This window comes from Agrilus planipennis, unplaced genomic scaffold, assembly GCF_000699045.2.
Source record: "Agrilus planipennis isolate EAB-ADULT unplaced genomic scaffold, Apla_2.0 scaffold276, whole genome shotgun sequence".
In the NCBI taxonomy this organism is placed as follows: domain Eukaryota; kingdom Metazoa; phylum Arthropoda; class Insecta; order Coleoptera; family Buprestidae; genus Agrilus; species Agrilus planipennis.
The window spans coordinates 13,114-31,260 of record NW_020439102.1 but is presented as its reverse complement, the minus strand read 5'-3'; the positions used below and the strand labels follow the sequence as shown (position 1 = coordinate 31,260).

The 18,147-nt window shown below is 45.2% G+C and overlaps 1 protein-coding gene across 1 annotated transcript; it reads right to left on the bottom strand.

Annotated features, from left to right (window-relative positions):
* Window positions 1-13,074: 13,074 nt before the first annotated feature.
* LOC108740805 lies at window positions 13,075-13,922 on the bottom strand. The gene is made up of 2 exons (XM_018475288.2): window positions 13,833-13,922; window positions 13,075-13,724 (listed from the first exon to the last, which is right to left on the bottom strand). Exons 1-2 carry the CDS (start codon window positions 13,900-13,902, stop codon window positions 13,093-13,095), a joined length of 702 nt encoding a protein of 233 aa, XP_018330790.1. The 5' UTR covers window positions 13,903-13,922; the 3' UTR covers window positions 13,075-13,092.
* Between the last annotated feature and the right edge of the window lie 4,225 nt (window positions 13,923-18,147).

Genomic DNA, 18,147 nt, shown 5'->3' with positions numbered 1-18,147 from the left:
CGCGAGCCCCGTATAGCTGGCGTCGGTCTGGATCACGTAGATCAGTTCCGGATTGGGTCGGGAGAGGCGGAGGGGCTGCGAGAGTGCGTCCTTCAGCTGGAGGAACGCCTGGTTGGCCTTTGGGTCCCATCTCCACCTTTCCTTGGCTGAGAGCAGGTCGGTCAGCGGAGCGGTGATTTCCGCGAAGCGTGGAACGTATTCCCGTAACCAGTTGCTTACGCCCAGCACATGGCGCAGCTGTTTGCGGGTGTTAGGGGTTGGCAAACTTTGGATCTGGCGGAGGTGGTGTTCCGTCGGAAGGTTTCCGTCCGCTGTGACGCGATGTCCCAGGTACTCGATTTCTGGACGTGCGAGCTGGCATTTCCCGGGACCGACGCGAAGCCCATGGGTGCGGAGTCTCTCTAAGACCAGCCGCAAGTGCCTAACGTGCTCCTGGTGAGAGTTCGAATAAACCACGATGTCGTCCAGATACGCCAGGGTGAAGTTGTGAAGGTGTCCCGTGAGTACCTCTTGGGCCATCAGTTTCTGGAATGTGGATGGGGCATTCTTGAGTCCGAATGGCATGACTTTGAATTGGTAGCTGGCACCGTCGGTCGTGGAGAATGCCGTGAGGGGCCGACTTTCGTCAGTCAGGGGAACCTGCCAGTAACCCGACTTGAGGTCCAGGGTGCTGAAGATCCGGGCTTGGCCCAGATGCTTAAGTGTCTGTTGAATGTTTGGGAGCGGGGTGGCTTCACTAATGGTCTGGGCGTTTAACCGCCGGAAATCGATACAGAACCGGGGCGTACCGTCCTTCTTCTTGACGACCACAATTGGGCTGGCGTATTCGGAACTACTGGGTTCGATGATGCCTTTGCTCAGCATCTCTTGTATCTGCTCCTGGATTGCTTGCTGCTTCTGGGCCGATTGTCGGTATGGGGCGATCCGGAAAGGGCGGTGTTCCTTCAGGCGGATATGGTGTTTGGTGGTGGGCGTAGTGGTTGGTGCAGAGGTGTCGAAGACGTCCCGGAATTCCTCGAGCAGGTCCTGGTAGGCGGCCTGGGCTCCCGCCGGGATGGCGTCCATGTCTACCTCGACCGGGGCGGCTGTTGGTGAGGGTGGCGGAGTCTTCCAATATACCGTCTTCCGTTGTTTCTGCCCGAAGTGTAGGCAACGGCGCTGGAAGTCCAGGGTGACCTGGTTCGTCTGGAGCCAGGGAAGGCCTAGGATAGCAGCCTCGTGTAAGTCCGGGCTTACGAAGAACGTGTCCACTGTTTGTTCTTGAGCGATGGTCACTTCGAGGCGGGATGGTCCGTACACGTGTGCCGCTTCGTTTGTGTTAGTGGCGAGGGTGATAGGCTTGGCCTGTTTGTGTTCGGCGCGTTGGGGTTGCCGCACGAGGTTGAGGGAGGACCCGCCATCAATCAGGGCGGACACTCGAGCTCCGTCGATGATGGCGTCGATCCGGGGTAGTTCTGTTAAACCGCCGATGGAGTTGATGTGAGGACGGTTGTATTCTGAACGGGCCGGGAAATGGCCCCGGCCCCAACCTCGTTTCCCGAAGGTCCCGTAGATAGTCGGTTCACTGCGGCTGCTCGGGTTCCTGGATTCGGTGCACAGTCCCGGTTGTAGTGTCTTCCGGGACAGAAGTGGCAGGGCGGCAAGGGTTTGATGGTGGTCGTCGTCGGATTGGCACTTGAACTCCTGGGGATCGGGTGCGCCGGGACGGTCGATCCTAGCCTGTTCTCCAGGCGTACGGCTAAGTTGAGGAAAGCGGCGAAGGTTACGGGTGCGGCGGTTTCAATGTAGGCGGCCAGTCCTTTAGGAACCAAATCCAGGCAGTGAGCCACGAACTCGGTATCCGTCAGGACGAGGTTCAGACGGGCGGCCAGCTGTTCCTTCCGCTTCAAGAAACAGTACACGGGTTCTTTAGCTTGTCGCTCGGTGAGAAATTTCGCCATAGCGGCGCTCCGACGCGACGGGCTGTCGAACTCGGCGATGAGCAGCGCTCGGAATTCGGGGAATGGCAGCTGTAAACCTTGGTACGAGCGTTACCAGGCTCGCGCTTCCCCATCTAGCTTGTCGGCGGCGACGTCACTCTGTTGATGGGGAAATCTATACACAACCTTGACTTTTTTCCTTCCTCCCTTTTTAAAACAAGAGTTACTGGAGACACAAAAGGACTAGTAGAGCGTTCAATTAAACCAACTTTTAATAATGATTTTATTTGTAGTTTATTATCTGCTATAGAATATTTTTATGGCTTTCTTGCTATATATTTGTTTTCAGTTAGCTTTATTGACGCTTCATAACCTTTTACATTGCCTACATTAAACTCATCATCTGTAAATAACTCCTTGTGTTTATTTATTACTACATCTAAAACATTTTCATCATCTAAGACTATTTTTGCTAAATTAGTTTCCATTTTTAAGTAATTATTTGCCCGATATTTATTTGTGTCTTTTTGAAAAATTCTCGGTTTCTCATCCTGACACAACTTAAAATCTTTAATTGCATCTAAACCTAGCAAAATATCATCCAGAAATGATGTACTTTTCACAATATAAAAACATATTGTTTTTGAAATATTAAAAATCCTTGTTTTTAGATATATTTTACCAAGTATATTTGTAGTACCTACAAATGTTTTTACTCTATTTACCCCACTTATTGTTTTGTTTAATTTTAGCCTTATTGTTGTATCATAATTAATAATTGATACGTTTGCTGAATCGTATATTGCTATTACTGGAATTTCCTCTACAACTATTTTTAACTTGATAAGTGGGGTTACATCTCGTTTTTTGAATCTTCAGAAATTGCCAAACTCTCATGAATATTAACATTATTAACAAATTTTATTTTATCATTTTTTTTTATTATCTGAAATCTTTAACCTACACACTTCCTCCAAATGATATCTATTAACAAATCCTTATTTTGTACAGTAAGGACAAGGTTTTTTCTCCCATTTATTTTCTTCTACACCTTTTGTTTTTATCTTTTTCTCCTTCTCTACATGACCTTCTAACTGATTTATTGTTGCCATTAAATTCTCAACTGTATTAATATCTTTTCTATTTATATGTAATTGAATTTTTGTTGGTAAACCCAGCACAATTAAATTTATTTGCGTATTATCTAGTATTTTGCCATCCGTATCCAAGAGCAAATTTCTCTTTTTTAGCGCGTAATCTAACAGAGAGCCGCTTAAATACTTAAATTCGTATGCATATTTTATCTCTGACCACCCGATCACCGCAAAAGTATCAATGAAAGAATTCATCCAATTTTCCCACGGTTCTGTTATTTTATGTGTCTTTAAAAAACTTTGAAACCAATCTAAAGCTGATCCTTCTAAAAAAAATCGCAGTGTCTCTGCATAATTTTCCTCTTTACATTTTAATCTAATACACTCACTAACAAAAATATCAATAAAAATATTAGCATTTTGATTTTTCCCTGAGAATTTATCTAAAACTATATTCTTTATTCTCGATGTAATTTTATCATGCGAAGCAACTTCAAAGTTTTGATTTAGGGTAGGATTGGGATCAATGTACTCACTACACTCATCCAAGTAAACATCGTTACAACATACGTTTCCCTCTTCATCCAAGTATTTTGATTTTATTCGTCATCTAAAGAAATCCAAATCTTCCGGAACTTTCCACGAGAATTTAAATTTTTTGTGGCGTTTTTCACTATCTTCATATCAAAAAGTTTTGGATGCTCCTCTTTCGTAGAAAGATGATCCGGGAATGCATAAATAATGTTATCTCCTTCCATCTGGATAGTACGTACTCTCACTGTAGTGGTTTTTGCATTCATTGCCTCAGCAACAAAACAAAATCTCGCTCGTTGAATAGCCATTTTGTTGTTGATTTATAAGATAATATTTTTTCTTATAAATCTTTTTAAGGTGATTAAATAATCAGCTGTGGTTGATGCTCGTAATAACTGTAATTTATATTTACACTGTTTACAAAAGTTATACAAAATTACATACTTAGAGAAAATAATGTTGAACACAGGTTACCTGAATCAACAANTAAAAAATTACATACTTATAGAATATAATATTGAACACAGGTTACCTGAATCAACAAGTACAGCTTGATGATATTACAATTATTTATAGATTTATACACTTGATTTAATTGTAATACTTAGCGATCACACGCCGGGAATCGGCTGCGGAAGCTAATAGTAGCTACGTGTGCTATGGTAGCTCTGAGAGTGGAGGTAGCTGCGAGAGCTAATAGTAGCTACTAGAGCTAGAGGTAGCTACGGGAGCTAGAGGTAGCTGTAAAACTAGCAAGAAGCCGGAGCGTTCTGATTTTTCATCGATTTGGAACCTTTATTAATAAGGGGGTTGATTGGAAGGGGTGTACGGGCGAGGTTGCTGTTGTTTGCGACCAGTTGCCGTGCTCTGCTATGGATTAGAAAGAGAGGCACATCGTTCTCTTGCCGGTCCGTGCACTTTGCCGACGTTCGGTCGGTGTTTTTTTTTTTGTTTTCGTGGAAGAGGGGAAATCTTCAAAAGACAAAACCCCTCTACCTCAGGCCGTTATAGGATCAATTAAGTTCCTCTTCAACCAATTGATGATTTTTATGTATGTGTGTGGGGTTATTTTAAGGAGTTGGGAAGGTTATCGAGGTAATTGAGTTATTCGTCAGGGAGGTCGGGAATGGTTGCTAGTAATTTAGCAGGAGGGAAGGGGATTTTGTTTTTTGGTTTTTGTGTTATCCTTCGGGGTATGTGGGATAGGGTTTTGGTTGTGATGGGGTTGGTGTTTTCGATTGCTCTTTTAGTGAAGCTTGTTTGTAGTGTGTTTATGCGTGTGGGGATTGGTGTTTTGTCAATGTTTTCGTATAATGTGTCGGAAGGAAAGAATCTACTTAGTCTCGCGATTTTACGTAAAATACACCTCTCAGTTGTGAGTATTTTGTGTGTGTGTGATGGTGTGGCTGTGGTTAGTGATACTGCGCGATAATCTATAAGAGGTCTTACAAATGTTTTGTATGTGTGTAGAAGTGTTTTGGTATCACACGTCTTTATTCGACCGTTTATTAGAGATATTAAGTAAGCGCGTTTTCGTACTCTATCCAGTGTGTTTGTGATGTCTGTGTGTGGGTTCATTGTGTGTGTTAGTGTGATTCCTAGGTATTTTATTTCTGTTTTTAGTGTTAGTCGGGTGTTAAGTAGTGTAACATTTATGTCGCGCGTTGAAAAGGATTTTTTGGTGACGAGATTAGGATGTCTGAAAAGGATGAGTTGGGTTTTGCTTGGGTTGGGTTTTATACGCCATTTACTGAGCCATAATTCGATTGATTTGAAGATTAATTTTTGAGTTACATGAATTGGTGTTTATACCGTATGCCCAATAGGTGGTGTCGTCTGCGTACTGAGACAGACTTATTGAATTATCTAGGGGCTGTGGAATGTCGTGACAGTATATGTTATATAATAGTGGCGCAAGAACCGTGCCTTGGGGTACGCCTGCGGATAGCGTGAATACGCGTGATAACGTGTTCCCTATTTTGATTTTTGACGGTCTATTCGTTAAGAAAGAGTGAATTAATTTTACGACGAAAGGGGATAGGTTAATTTGTAATAGTTTGGATAGTAGCCCGTTATGCCAAACTGTGTCAAACGCTCTTTCAAAGTCGAGTGCTACTGCTAAGGTACTTACGGGCTAACCGCCCGAGTTCATGGCTGATATTGCCTCTGTTTGTACCGGATCAAGGGAATTTAGTCCCTTACGGAACCCGGCTTGACTGTCTGGGATGATGTTGTTGTCCCTGCAGTAGTCTGAAAGGCGTGTCGCGAGTATTCTTTCGAAGATTTTGCCGGTGTTATTTACTAAAGAAATTGGTCGGTAGGATTTGGGATCCGTGTGATCTTTGTCTGCTTTCGGGATCATGACAATGTTCGCGGTTTTCCAGTTGGTCGGATAGTATCCCGTTTTGAGAATCGCGTTGAATATGGTGATAAGGTACTCAATAGCGACGGGAGGTAAGTTTTTAATGATACTGTTGGTGATTCCGTCTTCACCAGGTGAATTGTTTTTAAGTTTGCTGAATGTGTCTGTGACATCGTCTTGTGTTATTTCGCGTAAAATATGATTTTCATCGTGTTGTGCGGTTTGTATTATGTTTGTGATGTTATAATCTATTCTCGCGGCGTGTATCGCGTCGTGGTGTGGGCCCGTGTAGGTAACGTGTAAATTTTGCAAAGTATTGGCGAATGTATTTGATTTTTCTTCCGCTGTATTGTAGATCTGATTGTTGATGTAAATGGGTAATTGTAGGTTGTTTTTGGCGGGCGATTGTTTTGAATTTATTTCAAAATTTGGAGCCGTCGTAAAAATTAAGTTTAGAACAGTTTTCGTGCCATCGTTTTTCCTGATGTTTGTTTGTTTTGAGTCGAACTAACGCGTTTAATCTGTTCCATTCTGTCTTAACGAGTGGATCGCGGGTTCTAGTAAATTGCCTATACAATGGGCGCTTTCCTTTAATTAATTCAATTATCTCACGTGGGAGAGGTTTTCGGCCTATACAGATTACTTTGACTGGTGCAGTTTCGTGTATCGCGTTTTGTATACAAGTGTTGTACGTTTCTATCGCGGTGTCGATTTCTTCTCGAGTGTTTAGTGTCGGTGGGAGCAGGTTAGATTTGCTGATGTGTTCGGGAAGGTTGTCGAAATTAATGTTCTTGTAGTCGCGTAATTCGTTAAACGAGTTAAGTGTAATTTTACATGATTGGATATTAAGTGTGGCGGACAGTGGTATGTGGTCGCTAGGAGAGGGTCTGTTAGTACATTTAGAGTCAAAGGCAAGGTGCTTGCCTTTGCAGTTGGAGCAGGATGGGGAGGAGGTGCAGGAAGAAAAGGGATGGTTGCCACCGCAGCGGTAGCATGAAGGTTGTTTTTGAGAGCAGGAGGCGGTGTTGTAGCCAAATGTGAAGCATTTGCCACATTGTAAAGGTTGGGGGCCTGGGGATTGCGAAGGTTCACACCTGTAAATGAAGGTGTCTTTGCCTGTTTGCCTTTGAGAATTTTTCCGGTATGTCGGAAATTAAAGCTTCGAAAATTGGGATTGAGGAGGTTTGGGAGGTAATGGAGGAATAGGTAGGGGAAGATGGTGATGAATGCGAGGAGTCGGAGTGCCTACGCCTGCGAATCACGTTCTCGTGAGATTGGTCATCGCTGGCGACACGGCCCCAGTCCTCTTCCAGAGAGTGCCAAAGGTGGTGGCCATCGTAATTGCTGAATGAAGTGTGTAAGAGTGTAAATGTGTAAGTGTGTGAATGTGTAATTTAGGATGTGAAGTGTATATGTGTGTGCAACGTGTGTTTGAGCTTGTTAGTTTATTAGCTTCCTAACAGGGTGAGTGTTAAATTCAAAGGGACGTTGCGTACTCGGTCCCGGTGAACGTTGGTTAGTTAAAAAAAATTTTTAATTGCTTACCGTTTAGTCGGCTATCGAAAGTACTGACGGCTATAGAACAATGACGGTCAGCGTTGTCGGCTATCCGTCCTTAGAAGGCTGCTACTGTTGTTGTAGACTGGTCTGCTCTGCTCGAGGATCGGCTGGAGAGTGGTCAAAGGTAGTAGACTGGTAGGCTGCTGCTGTCTGCGAAGTAGATTAGCTCGCTGTCAAGGTCGATCGAAGGACGACCTTCGGTTTTTTTTTGCCATTGGCGAGAGGGGAAACCTTCAAAAGGCACCAAACAATTGGTTCTATATGCGTGGTAGTGTGAGATTTTTACTCACTAAAACCCCTCGTTCTTCCAGTCCCAGTACTATGACTTCTCCTTGAAATCTGTAACAGATAACTTTCGCGTGTGTTTCAGTAAAACTTAGAACCATAATTTGTCTATAAAGGGGACAAATGTGCATATGGGTCTGGACAAATGAAGCCTGAGTGTATAAATAATTTGTATGTACATGTAGAAAATATTTAATAAATATAACCTGAATATAAATATAACGAAATGGTTAGTCTCTTGTTAAGGAGCAAGCCTTAGTGCCTTGTTTTGCACAACTTGAAGTTTGTTCAAGTGTGTCTTGGCTGCATAAGCAAACACAGGAGCGGCGTACGTCATCACCGGCCGAATAATAGATGTGTACAACCGCAGTTTGTTACTAAGGCTGAGTGTGCTCCTTCGGTTCAGTAGCGGATAAAGGAGAGACATCACTGCCGATGCGTTACGAACGCAATAGTCGGTGTGATGCTTCCAAGTTAGTCCGCGGTCTAGCTTGACACCAACGTACTTGACTTCGGTCTTTCACGGGATCTGGCGGCCGAATAGGGTTACGTGGCCGGTCGGGATCTGTCCTCTTTTGGTGAGGAAAATCGCGCTGCTCTTTTTCGTGTTCACCGCTATACGCCAGCTCCTGCACCACTCCTCCAACTTATCGGCGGCTTCCTGTAGGCGTGCGGTGACCAAGCGAGGTGCTAGGGATCTGGTCATCACAGCGGTGTCGTCAGCGTAGAGGGCAAGCGTCATGCCTGCAGTCCTTGATGTGTCTGCAGTATAGACTGCATACAAAAGTGGCGATAGCGGTGATCCCTGGGGTGTTCCGGCTTCCATCTTGCGGGGATTAGAGCTAACGTTTTCCAATCGCACAGCAAACCTGCGGTCTCGGAGGAACGAGGCAATAGTTTTAACCAGACCTGGGTGAAAACCTGCACAGAAAAGTTTAGCCCGTTGTGCCATACCTTATCGAAGGCCTTGGAGATGTCCAGAAAAATCGCTCCCGTCGATTGTTTGCGGTTGAATTGGCAATACTATTTATTGGTAGAACATGTTTACAGCAGTGCCGCTGCTCCACCCGAAGGTACTACAGCGGCGTTCTTCACCAAAATAATATTTACATTTTACTATATTTAATGTTTAATCAAACAGTACAAAAAAAAACTTTCCTTGCTTTCCCGCCAAATATTGTAAAATATAAGGCACACGTAAATATTTACATGATTTACAAAAGCAGAACTCGAAAGTTCGCTGTCGATTATTTACAATAAAGAACCCCGAATAATATTTACGCAGTAATTTTGAATTTTGGTTAGTCCGGCTGCGAGCAATCAAAGATAGCACTATCCGCTGAATCGACAAACACTGTCGGGTTGTATAACGACGCGAAATATGATTTCGAGCTCGAGGTAAAACGCGAAAGCGCGAAAAAGACCCGACGAAAGAATATTACTCGTGATTTTTGTATATTGCGAGCGTTTCATCGCTTTCCCGAAGCCAAGTTGTCTTGGAGGTTCCGAGTCCTGGTGCTGTTCCATATCCACCGCGCTTGGGCTTGATAACGGGTTGAGCCAAATGGCGGTGCAGGCTTCAGTCATCCATGCTCTTCTGGTCCGCGACCGCTGTGGTGCTGTTCCATGTCCACCGCGCTTGTTTTTGACAGCGGGGTGAGACGGATGGGGGTGCAAGCTTCTGTCTTCCGCAGCGTCCTGGTCTCTACAGCGTTCCCACGGGGCCGCGACCGCGACCGCGAGCCCGAAACGACGACGAGTGTATGTCGGAGTACCGGACCGAGCCGAACTTGCACGAACGCGTAGAAACATACCGGTTGTAATTGTAAAGAACACAAACGAACGAACCCGAACGCGCACATCGCGAGGGCATTTTAATTGACTTTCAGCTTATCAACGCGATTTGAAAAAGAGCGAAAAGCGTCCCGCCAGTCCCTCTCGTCCCGCAGTTCGGTGACCTCCCGATAATTGGTCGTCCATTTTAAACAGCGGGCCGCGAGGGCCCGGTCGGCAACTCCTCGTTGTTGAGCAAAAAGAACGCAGTTAAAAAGGACGTGCTCCGCTGTATCGGTGCCACCACACTCACACAAATCGTTGTCGATTTTCCCGATACGTTTCAAGTATGCATTAAAGTTCCCCTGTCCTGTCATAAGCTGTACCATATAGAGGTCAAAATCTCCCGTGATTTTCCTGTCGTAACAGGGATCCGGTAGGAAGCTCGCCGTAGTCCTTCCGGTTGTAGCAGTCGTCCATCGTTCTTTCCAAGCCTCCAGGGAAAGATTGCGTAGACGTCGCTTGATGAGTGCCCTGGGCGCCAAACTATAAATGGGTGCAGTCGCCTGGTCGGTGGCGGCGGCCTTCGCAAGTTGATCCGCGGCGTCGGTTTTCGCATTACCAGAATGCGACGGTGTCCAGTGGAAACGTAGGGAAATTTCTCTGGCCAGATTGACCGCGAGTTCCCACGTCTCCAGTTGTAGCGTAGTTGGCTGTCTCATATTGCGAAGGGCCGTCAAAACTGACTGGCTGTCCGTAACGATGGAACACTCCTTGATTATATCCGAATGCCCTCGGAGATATATGTAAGTGCTTGTCGTAGTGCTATCATTTCACACTGAAAGATAGTACTATGTTCCGCGAGGGTAAAATTATTCCGATGGATTTCGGCGTCTCCGTTGAACAAAATAAAGGATCCTCCAGCCCGTCCGTCGTCCAATCTAGAACCATCCGTATAGATCACTGTGTTTTAAGCGTCCTAGACTCCCTCGGTAAACCGGAAGTTGTCCATGTCCGCAGGATGTACTGTGTCGGCTAGGCTGACGCGTCGTTCGAGCTGTCGGTCCTGGAGTCCGTCAAGGTCGTTGTTGCTAGGCGGTACCTTTTCGCCTTTTCCTGCAACAGAATATCAAACGGCAGAATTTTGCTCAACACAAATGCCGCTTCCGATGGAACAGTTCGATACGCAGTCGCTGCTTTTACTGTTTTTTTTACCTGCATTCTTTAACTTTACAACCTTCAGCCCAAATCGGTGCCCCGTAAAGCATCGCCGATTGTACGGCGCCCTCGTAAATTTTTGCCAAAGCCGCGCCCCTGAAACCCCACGTGAGTCTAGCGGCCGCCGCGATTTTGTGCGAAATTTCTTTGCTCTTATTGACCACATATTGAATGTGTGTTTTCCATAAAAATTTCTCGTCAATCATTATACCTAAATATTTTATGCTCTCCGAGCAGTGAACAAATCGCCCGTTTAATGTAAATGCAAGTCTCTGTTGATTAATTTTTACCAAAAAATAAAGCTTCCGTTTTTTCCGCATTAAATTGTAATTTTAAATCTACCGCCCAATCAGACAACATGGCAAGTGCTTAGTTTGCCTTACTTTTCAGAGATTTATATTGTTGCGCCTCGATGACGAGCAAAGTGTCGTCTGCTAATAAAAAAATTTAATTTGATTAAATTTCCGGAAATGTTACGTTTGCGCAATTCGAAAATAATTCTTGGCCACCAAGCATTGTCGAAAGCTCCGGAGATATCTAAAGCAATAGCAGCGACGGAGTTATCATTCCTACGAGAGTTTTTAATATTGTCGATGAGTGGATTAACAGCGTCCGTGGTGGACCTGCCAGAAACAAAACCAAATTAATTTTTATTAAGACCTCCGTTTTTGTTAATTTCAAACTGTAATCAATCGAGTAGTAAAAATTCTATCTAAAACTTTTCCAACGATCGGTAACAAGCTGATGGGTCGGAAGCTTTATACGTCGTCGAAATTACGCTTACCCGGTTTTAGTATAATTTTTACCGAAAAACGCCTAAATAAAAACAACTATTGAAAATATTGATAAAAACATCCAGCGCGACTTTAAAAGCTGCCAGGGCTGCGTCGGAAGTGATTCCGTCGAGTCCCGGCGCTTTACGCGGATTCATCCTGCCGATGGCGCGTTCTATTTTCGCGTAGGTGATATTCTTAAAAAACCCATCAAACTCGATTGCATTGTTCGCGGCCGTGCGAACTCGCGCGTTATCTTGAATGTCTGAAATAGGGTCGTCCGACGGAAAGAAGGAATGTAGAATAAAATCGGCCGTATCTGTAGTGTCCTTAGTGAATGTGCCGTCGGGAAGTTTTAGATTTTGGAAACTTATTTTATTAGTTTTTTTACCGCGAATGACTTTGTAGGCCGTTCCCCAAGGATCTTTTTTTGAATTACGCATGCAAAATTCTTTAAATTTGTCGCCCCTTGTTTTAATTAATAATTCTTTATATTCCCGAAATGCACGGTTATATTCGGCTCTTTTATTGATTCTAATAGCGTTGTTTTTTTCACATTGAAAGTTTATCGTTAATCGGACTGCCCCATACGTAATGTTTAGCATTAAAATCACCTGCGAAGATAATTGGTTTTAAATTACCTATTTGATGAGCAATTTCTCGAAGTCGTTCGAAAATGAGGTTTTCGTCGACATTAGTGCCAGCGGGTGGTAAATAGACATTTACGAGAATAAGCGATTTGGAAAAATAGGTAATTTCACTAATGACAATATAATCTGTTGAAATGTTCTCTAGAAATAGATTATTAATGTTCAAATTATTAACAATAATGGCACTTTTAGGAATATTACATTGTTTCGAAATGATAAAATTATTTTTAGAAAAACCTGTAATTTTAGATTTGTTGACCGTCGGTTCCTGCACAAAACAAATATCTAACTTTTTATCTGAAATAATTTTTAAAAGATTGCTTGCAGCCGCCTTGCCCTTGCCTAAATTAATTTGTCCGAAATTTAATACCAAATTCGCGTCGGGGTTGATTTTTGTGGATTTAGGAGCCATAAAAATCTATGTTAGAAAGGATTGAATTTTTAATCTTGTTCATTGTTGGGCAAAACGACGACTTCACGTCATGGTCTACGCTAACAGGAGAGTGCTTTTTGTCCCTATTGGACCTAACGCAAACAACACAAGATGTGGTTTTTGACTTACAGTCTTTCAAATGGTGTTTGCCACCGCACTTGCCGCAAATTTGCTCTTTCACCTTACAATTCTTGGAAAGGTGCCCGAAATCGTAACATTGATAACACTGAAGTAAAGAAAAATGATCCCTAACAAAGACGCGTTGCCAATTCAGATAAATCGACCTATGTAACATTTTTAATCTAAGCGACGGATTAACCTCAAATACTGCGCTATACATTTCCCTATTTCCGCCGGTCTCGAAAACTGTAAGCTGCTTAAAATTAGCCCTAAACGTATCTATATCGTTGCCGCAAAAGTCGTCAATGAAATCATTATGCCTTAACATAGTCTCGTGCAAATCTTTTGAGTTAAGCTCTTTACTAATCCTATCAATTCTGACACGTGGCCAGCGTTTTTTTAACGTCCCTAACCGCTACATCGTTTTTGGCCTTCATATTCAAGGTCAATTTAATTTTTTCGGCGTCTTCTTTATTTGCGCAATCTACAACTACGTCTCCCGATTTGGTTGCCCTAACATTTTTTACTAATATATTGCTTTTGATGGAATCGACTGTACGCATTATTACTTTTTTAACAAAATTAGCATTCTTATCAGATTCTTTGGCCTGGACGCGTACCGTATGGGAAGATTCGCTGATTTGGGGTTTTGGGGTAAAACTAACACTATTACCACCTGCTTTCACTCTTTCCGCATAAGAAAAAATCGGGGTACTTACGTTTTTCGCCTTTTGTACTTCCTCGATTTTTTGGTCCTTCAATTTTAGGTTGTGTCGCAGTTCTTTCACTATCTCGGTTATCTGGATGAGCCGTTCCATTATCTCATCCGCTGTTTCTCTAATCATCTTCCTGTCGGCTACCTTGATCGTTTCCGCTTTCATTGGAATTAAACGACGTACCATTTTATAAAGCCGTCGGGCGTCGCAGCTGAAGACGTCCTCGGGATATGGGCCGGTCACCTGCGTGGTTTCATCATCATCACGCTGTTTATCTTTTTTGGAACCTGAAACAGAATTCGTTTCAGATTCGTCGTAGCTAATCGTACGCGCACTTTTTCGTTTTGTGGACTCGTGTGTAAAGTCCATTGCCGTCACGTTGACGACACACTCACTTGCGCTGCCTGACATAGAATACCGGCGATTGGTTGTCTCGGTGGGCGTGGCATTGCGCAACTCGCTCATCGTACGACCGAACCGTACGAGCGCTCGATGCGAACTCTAGGCCTTTGACAGCGTAGAAACAGTCGGCCATGGGTTGATCCATGAGCCGCAGGATAAGATGATCAGAGCAGGGCTCGACGGGGTCTGTCATCAACTCATAGCGTACGAGGTTCTCACTGGCTCCGGTGTCGAGGAGAGCGGTGTACCAACGACTGTTCTGGGCTTGTACTCGCAGCGTTGAGACACGTGGAGGCGGTACGGTCGCGTTTAGTTCGGCCTTTCGTTGGACTCCACGCTTCGGGAGAGTCCGGTCGGGTTGGCGTTTCCCAACGTTGATGAACGTTCTCTCAGAACGGGGCTGATGGAAATGATACTCCGGGCAGAACCGGCATTTCGGGAGCGGTTGGCTGTCTCCGTAGGTTGTCGGCCTATCTTCGCGTGCGTTCGGGCGACGCACCGTCGGTGGGTCTCGCCGTGAGCAATCGGGAGGCGCTGGTGGCATAGCTGGCTCCTTCACTTTGCCTGGGGTATCTGCTTTATAATCTGCTTCCAAGTCCCGCTCCGTTTCAATTAGCGTATCTGTGTCCGTGATACCCGCTGACCGTAGGTAACGTCGATCTCTGGGATGGAGGAGCACAATGAGTGTCGCAAGCAAGTCTGCTTCAGCCATCTGAGGTTCCAAACGCCTCGTCAGCAGCACATTTTCCCTTAGGAACAGCTCCACAAGTGTCCTAAGCTCGTGGTGGCTGCCGTACATGTTGGTTCTCAGACTGGCGATGACAGCGGCGGGCGCGTAACTTTGCCGTAGTACATTGCAGACCTCGGCTCATCCCAGGCGTAGTCGACTGTACATGCCGTACCATTGTTTGGCACGTCCTCGTAGCTGCTTGGCGACCAGATCGACCCATTCTTCCTCGGGCACCTGGTTTTCGTTCAAATACCTTTCTGCTTGCGTCAAGAAATCCGCCGGATCCTTATGGTCGACTCTGGTAGACGTTCGATCTTGGCAGGAGCTACAGTTTACTTTTCTAGTATACGTGTCAGCGTACGTAGAATGTCCGCGAGCTCGCTGTTGCCGTTGGACCTGGTGGTTGATAGTCCACTGCGTATGCGATGTAAGTTGGGCTTGTTGTACCTTCCGTGGTTATGGGGCAGGGTCGGACCCTCCAGAGTCCTGGCAAAGCTTCCTAGCGGAGCTGTTGTCCAGCTCTTCCCTTGTCGTGCCGTGTTATTGTCTGTTGCCAATTTGAGGCCCCAAGTTGGGCGCCACTGTCGCGTTCGCTCTGGGCTGTCGCTTCTGAGTCGCGGTGCGCGGGGTCTTGTCTCCGGCCTGGTAAGCGAAATCAGCAGCCGAATGACGGAAAAGTTATTTCTTGACCACGGAAGTGATGGGTCCAACTTACATGTCAGGAAGGTACGCTTGTGTTTTAATGGTATATTTAAAGATAGAGAAAAAAAATTAAATGACAACTAACTATTTACATTACAGGTTATAAATATAAGGACATATATATATATATATATGTGAGCATTCTCACGAACTCTATCACATCACCTGTTTATGTTATGGTTCCGGCGCCGACCAGCCGGAATACGACTAAAATCCCGGGGAACTACCAGACCAAATGAAGCAAACCTACTAGTTCAATTATTCTTTTGTTAGAGGACATTCTCTAATAAGCTTTTGCCAGGTGTAAACCTATTTTGTAAGCATTCATGATTAAACTTAATAAACGGCAATTTGGGTTATTAATTGTTATTAAAGCCAAACTCGAGATTTTCCATTTAAAAATCTCACATATATATACATTCGCGGGACATCATATTTACAGCTACACTCACACTCACATTCATACTTAACACATGAAAGGATTTACTATCACTATATCAGTTATACACAACACAAAATAGTCTGGTTCACTCGCGCACTACGGAGTCCCGAATAGACACAGATTCGGCGCGTAGCCAGCGCTTAAGTTTTTGAAGACTGCGTCCAGGTCCTGGGTGGTAGGCCGTGCCGTAGGGTTGTGCCGTCGGCGTCGGGCGGCAGCGATTCGACGATCTTTCTCACGCTAGCGGCGGCGGTATTTCTTTCGCCGAGCGGCCTGCTCGTGGCTTCAGAATGACGACGTTATTATAGGCGGCGTATACGGTAGCTGCGAGAGCTAATAGCAGCTACGGGACCTAGAGGTAGCTGTGAAACTAGCGAGAAGCCGGAGCGTTCTAATTTTTCATCTTTTTTTTTGTTTAGATTATACTCGACGAGGGGAAAAAAGACACCCGCTTAAGGAAGGTAGTGTCGGATTCTTACCGACTAAAACCCCTCCTCGAACGGGTAGATAAACGCTGTGGGTTACTCATCCCCTGAAAGAAAGTGGATGACTGGGGATTGGGGATAGGGTTCAGATGGAAATGGGTTAAGAGGTTAACGTAGAAGGGAGTGTTGGGGAGAAAACCGTAGAAGGTAGTCCACCTCTGAACTGCTGGATGGACACTCGCGCTAAAAAGCGAAGGTAGGATCTAGAAGTAAGCGAAAGAGAGCAGCTCATTGTAGAAGGTGACACGGCCTTCGGAAACGGTCGTTTGGTTTCGGTGCGAAGTTGGAGAGTGCCGAGATGGTAGGGTTAGCGTGACCCGACACTGAGTTCCGGAGATTTGCCGCGAATGTGATTGCAGCCTCAGGGAGAGAAGGTAAACCGGTTTCGATCAGAATTTGTGTGTTTCTGACGAATCAGGTGTAGTCTAGTGCGGATCGAAGAATCCGCATGTATGTACCTTGCAAAGGATTCAGGCGGTGGGAAAGGGCGCAGCCCCAGACGAGAATGGCATAGGAGCAAATGCTCATAATAACTTCGTTTAACGCAAGAATTTTGGCCTTTTGGGAGATCGTGTTATTTTGGATGAATGCACCCAGAGCCTTTTTACGGGTCGCTGTAACATGGTGTCGCCAGTTTAGGCACCTGTTGAAGACTACGCCTAAGTATATGACGGAGCTGCTACATTTAATGGGGCGGTTGTTGACAATGATGGAGGGAGGTTTTCGGAGCCTACGAGAAAAGAAGATTGCCTCCAATGTGATCTCGTTAATAGACAGTTTCCATTTCCGATACCAGTTTAGGAGCCGGGGAAAAAAAAGTTAAACAGAATAGGGGATAGTTTGGAGCCGTGTTAGACACCGGCTGTGGCGGGTTTACTGGCAGAGAGAGCAGAGTCAACGCGGACCTGAAGGCTTCTGTCTATGAGGAAGGACCTAATAACCCCAACTAGAAAGTGTGCGATGTTAAGGGCGATGAGTTTGGTGATAAGACCATCGTGCCACACTCGGTCGAAGGCATGTTGGACGTCAAGAAGAAACATGGAAGTGTGACGCCGCTTGTTAAGCTTGTCGGAGATGTGTTCGGTAACACGAAGGAGTTGGTGTTCGGTGCCGCGTTGCCTGCGGAAACCGTGTTGAAAATCAGGGAGAAGGTTGTTCTGCTCCACGTGGTCTAAGACCCGATCGAGAAGGATGGATTCAACTACTTTGCTCAACGAACTGAGCAGGCTGATGGGCCTGTAGCTTGAGGGAGAGTTGAGCGGCTTCCCTTTTTTAGGGAGACAGATGACAATGGCTTCTTTCTAGACCAAACGGAAGTGGTGGAGCCGCATGATAGCGTTAGTTATATTGCACATTGCGGTGATGTGCTTTGGCGACAGGACTTTGAGGACTCGGTTGGGAATTCTGTCAGCGCCAGGGGATTTTCATTGTCAGAGAACGAATAGTAAGGAAGATCTCACGGGGTGTAGTGTGTGTGAATTTGGAATTTATGGGAACGAAGTTTTGGGAGACGGCTTTGGTACGCTCATGAAAGTTGGCAAGGTCCACTGGACTTGGTTGTGGGGAGCACTGGAGGAATAAAGATTCTGTGAAGATTGCAGCTCTTTCTTCGTCTGAAGAGCAGGTGGAGCCGTTCTGTTTTAGTGGCGAAAGATAGGGAGCTGTGTTACAAAGAGAACGAATCACTTTCCAAGTGCTTCGGGGATGTGTTTCTGCATGAGCAACATAATCATTGAAGGATGCGCTGCGGAATTCGGTGAGACGAGTTTTTAGTTATTGTTGGAGGGCGTTTACTTCTACCCGCTGTGCGGGGTTACGGTGTCTGTTCCACAGACGTCAGACCTTGTTTTTCCTCTTAAGGAGGTCAAGAATGTCAGCGGGAAGAGTATTGTCCCCTTCACCGTGTTCCTGTATTGTTCGAATTTGAATGCACTTAAAAGAAGATGACT

Excerpts from the sequence above, each read along its gene's own strand:
- LOC108740805 (XM_018475288.2), bottom strand. The coding sequence starts at position 13,902 with ATGAGCGAGTTGCGCAATGCCACGCCCACCGAGACAACCAATCGCCGG. Across the intron at positions 13,725-13,832 it reads TTCTATGTCAGGCAGCGCAA|GTTCCAAAAAAGATAAACAG; the intron begins GTGAGTGTGTCG and ends ATTCTGTTTCAG.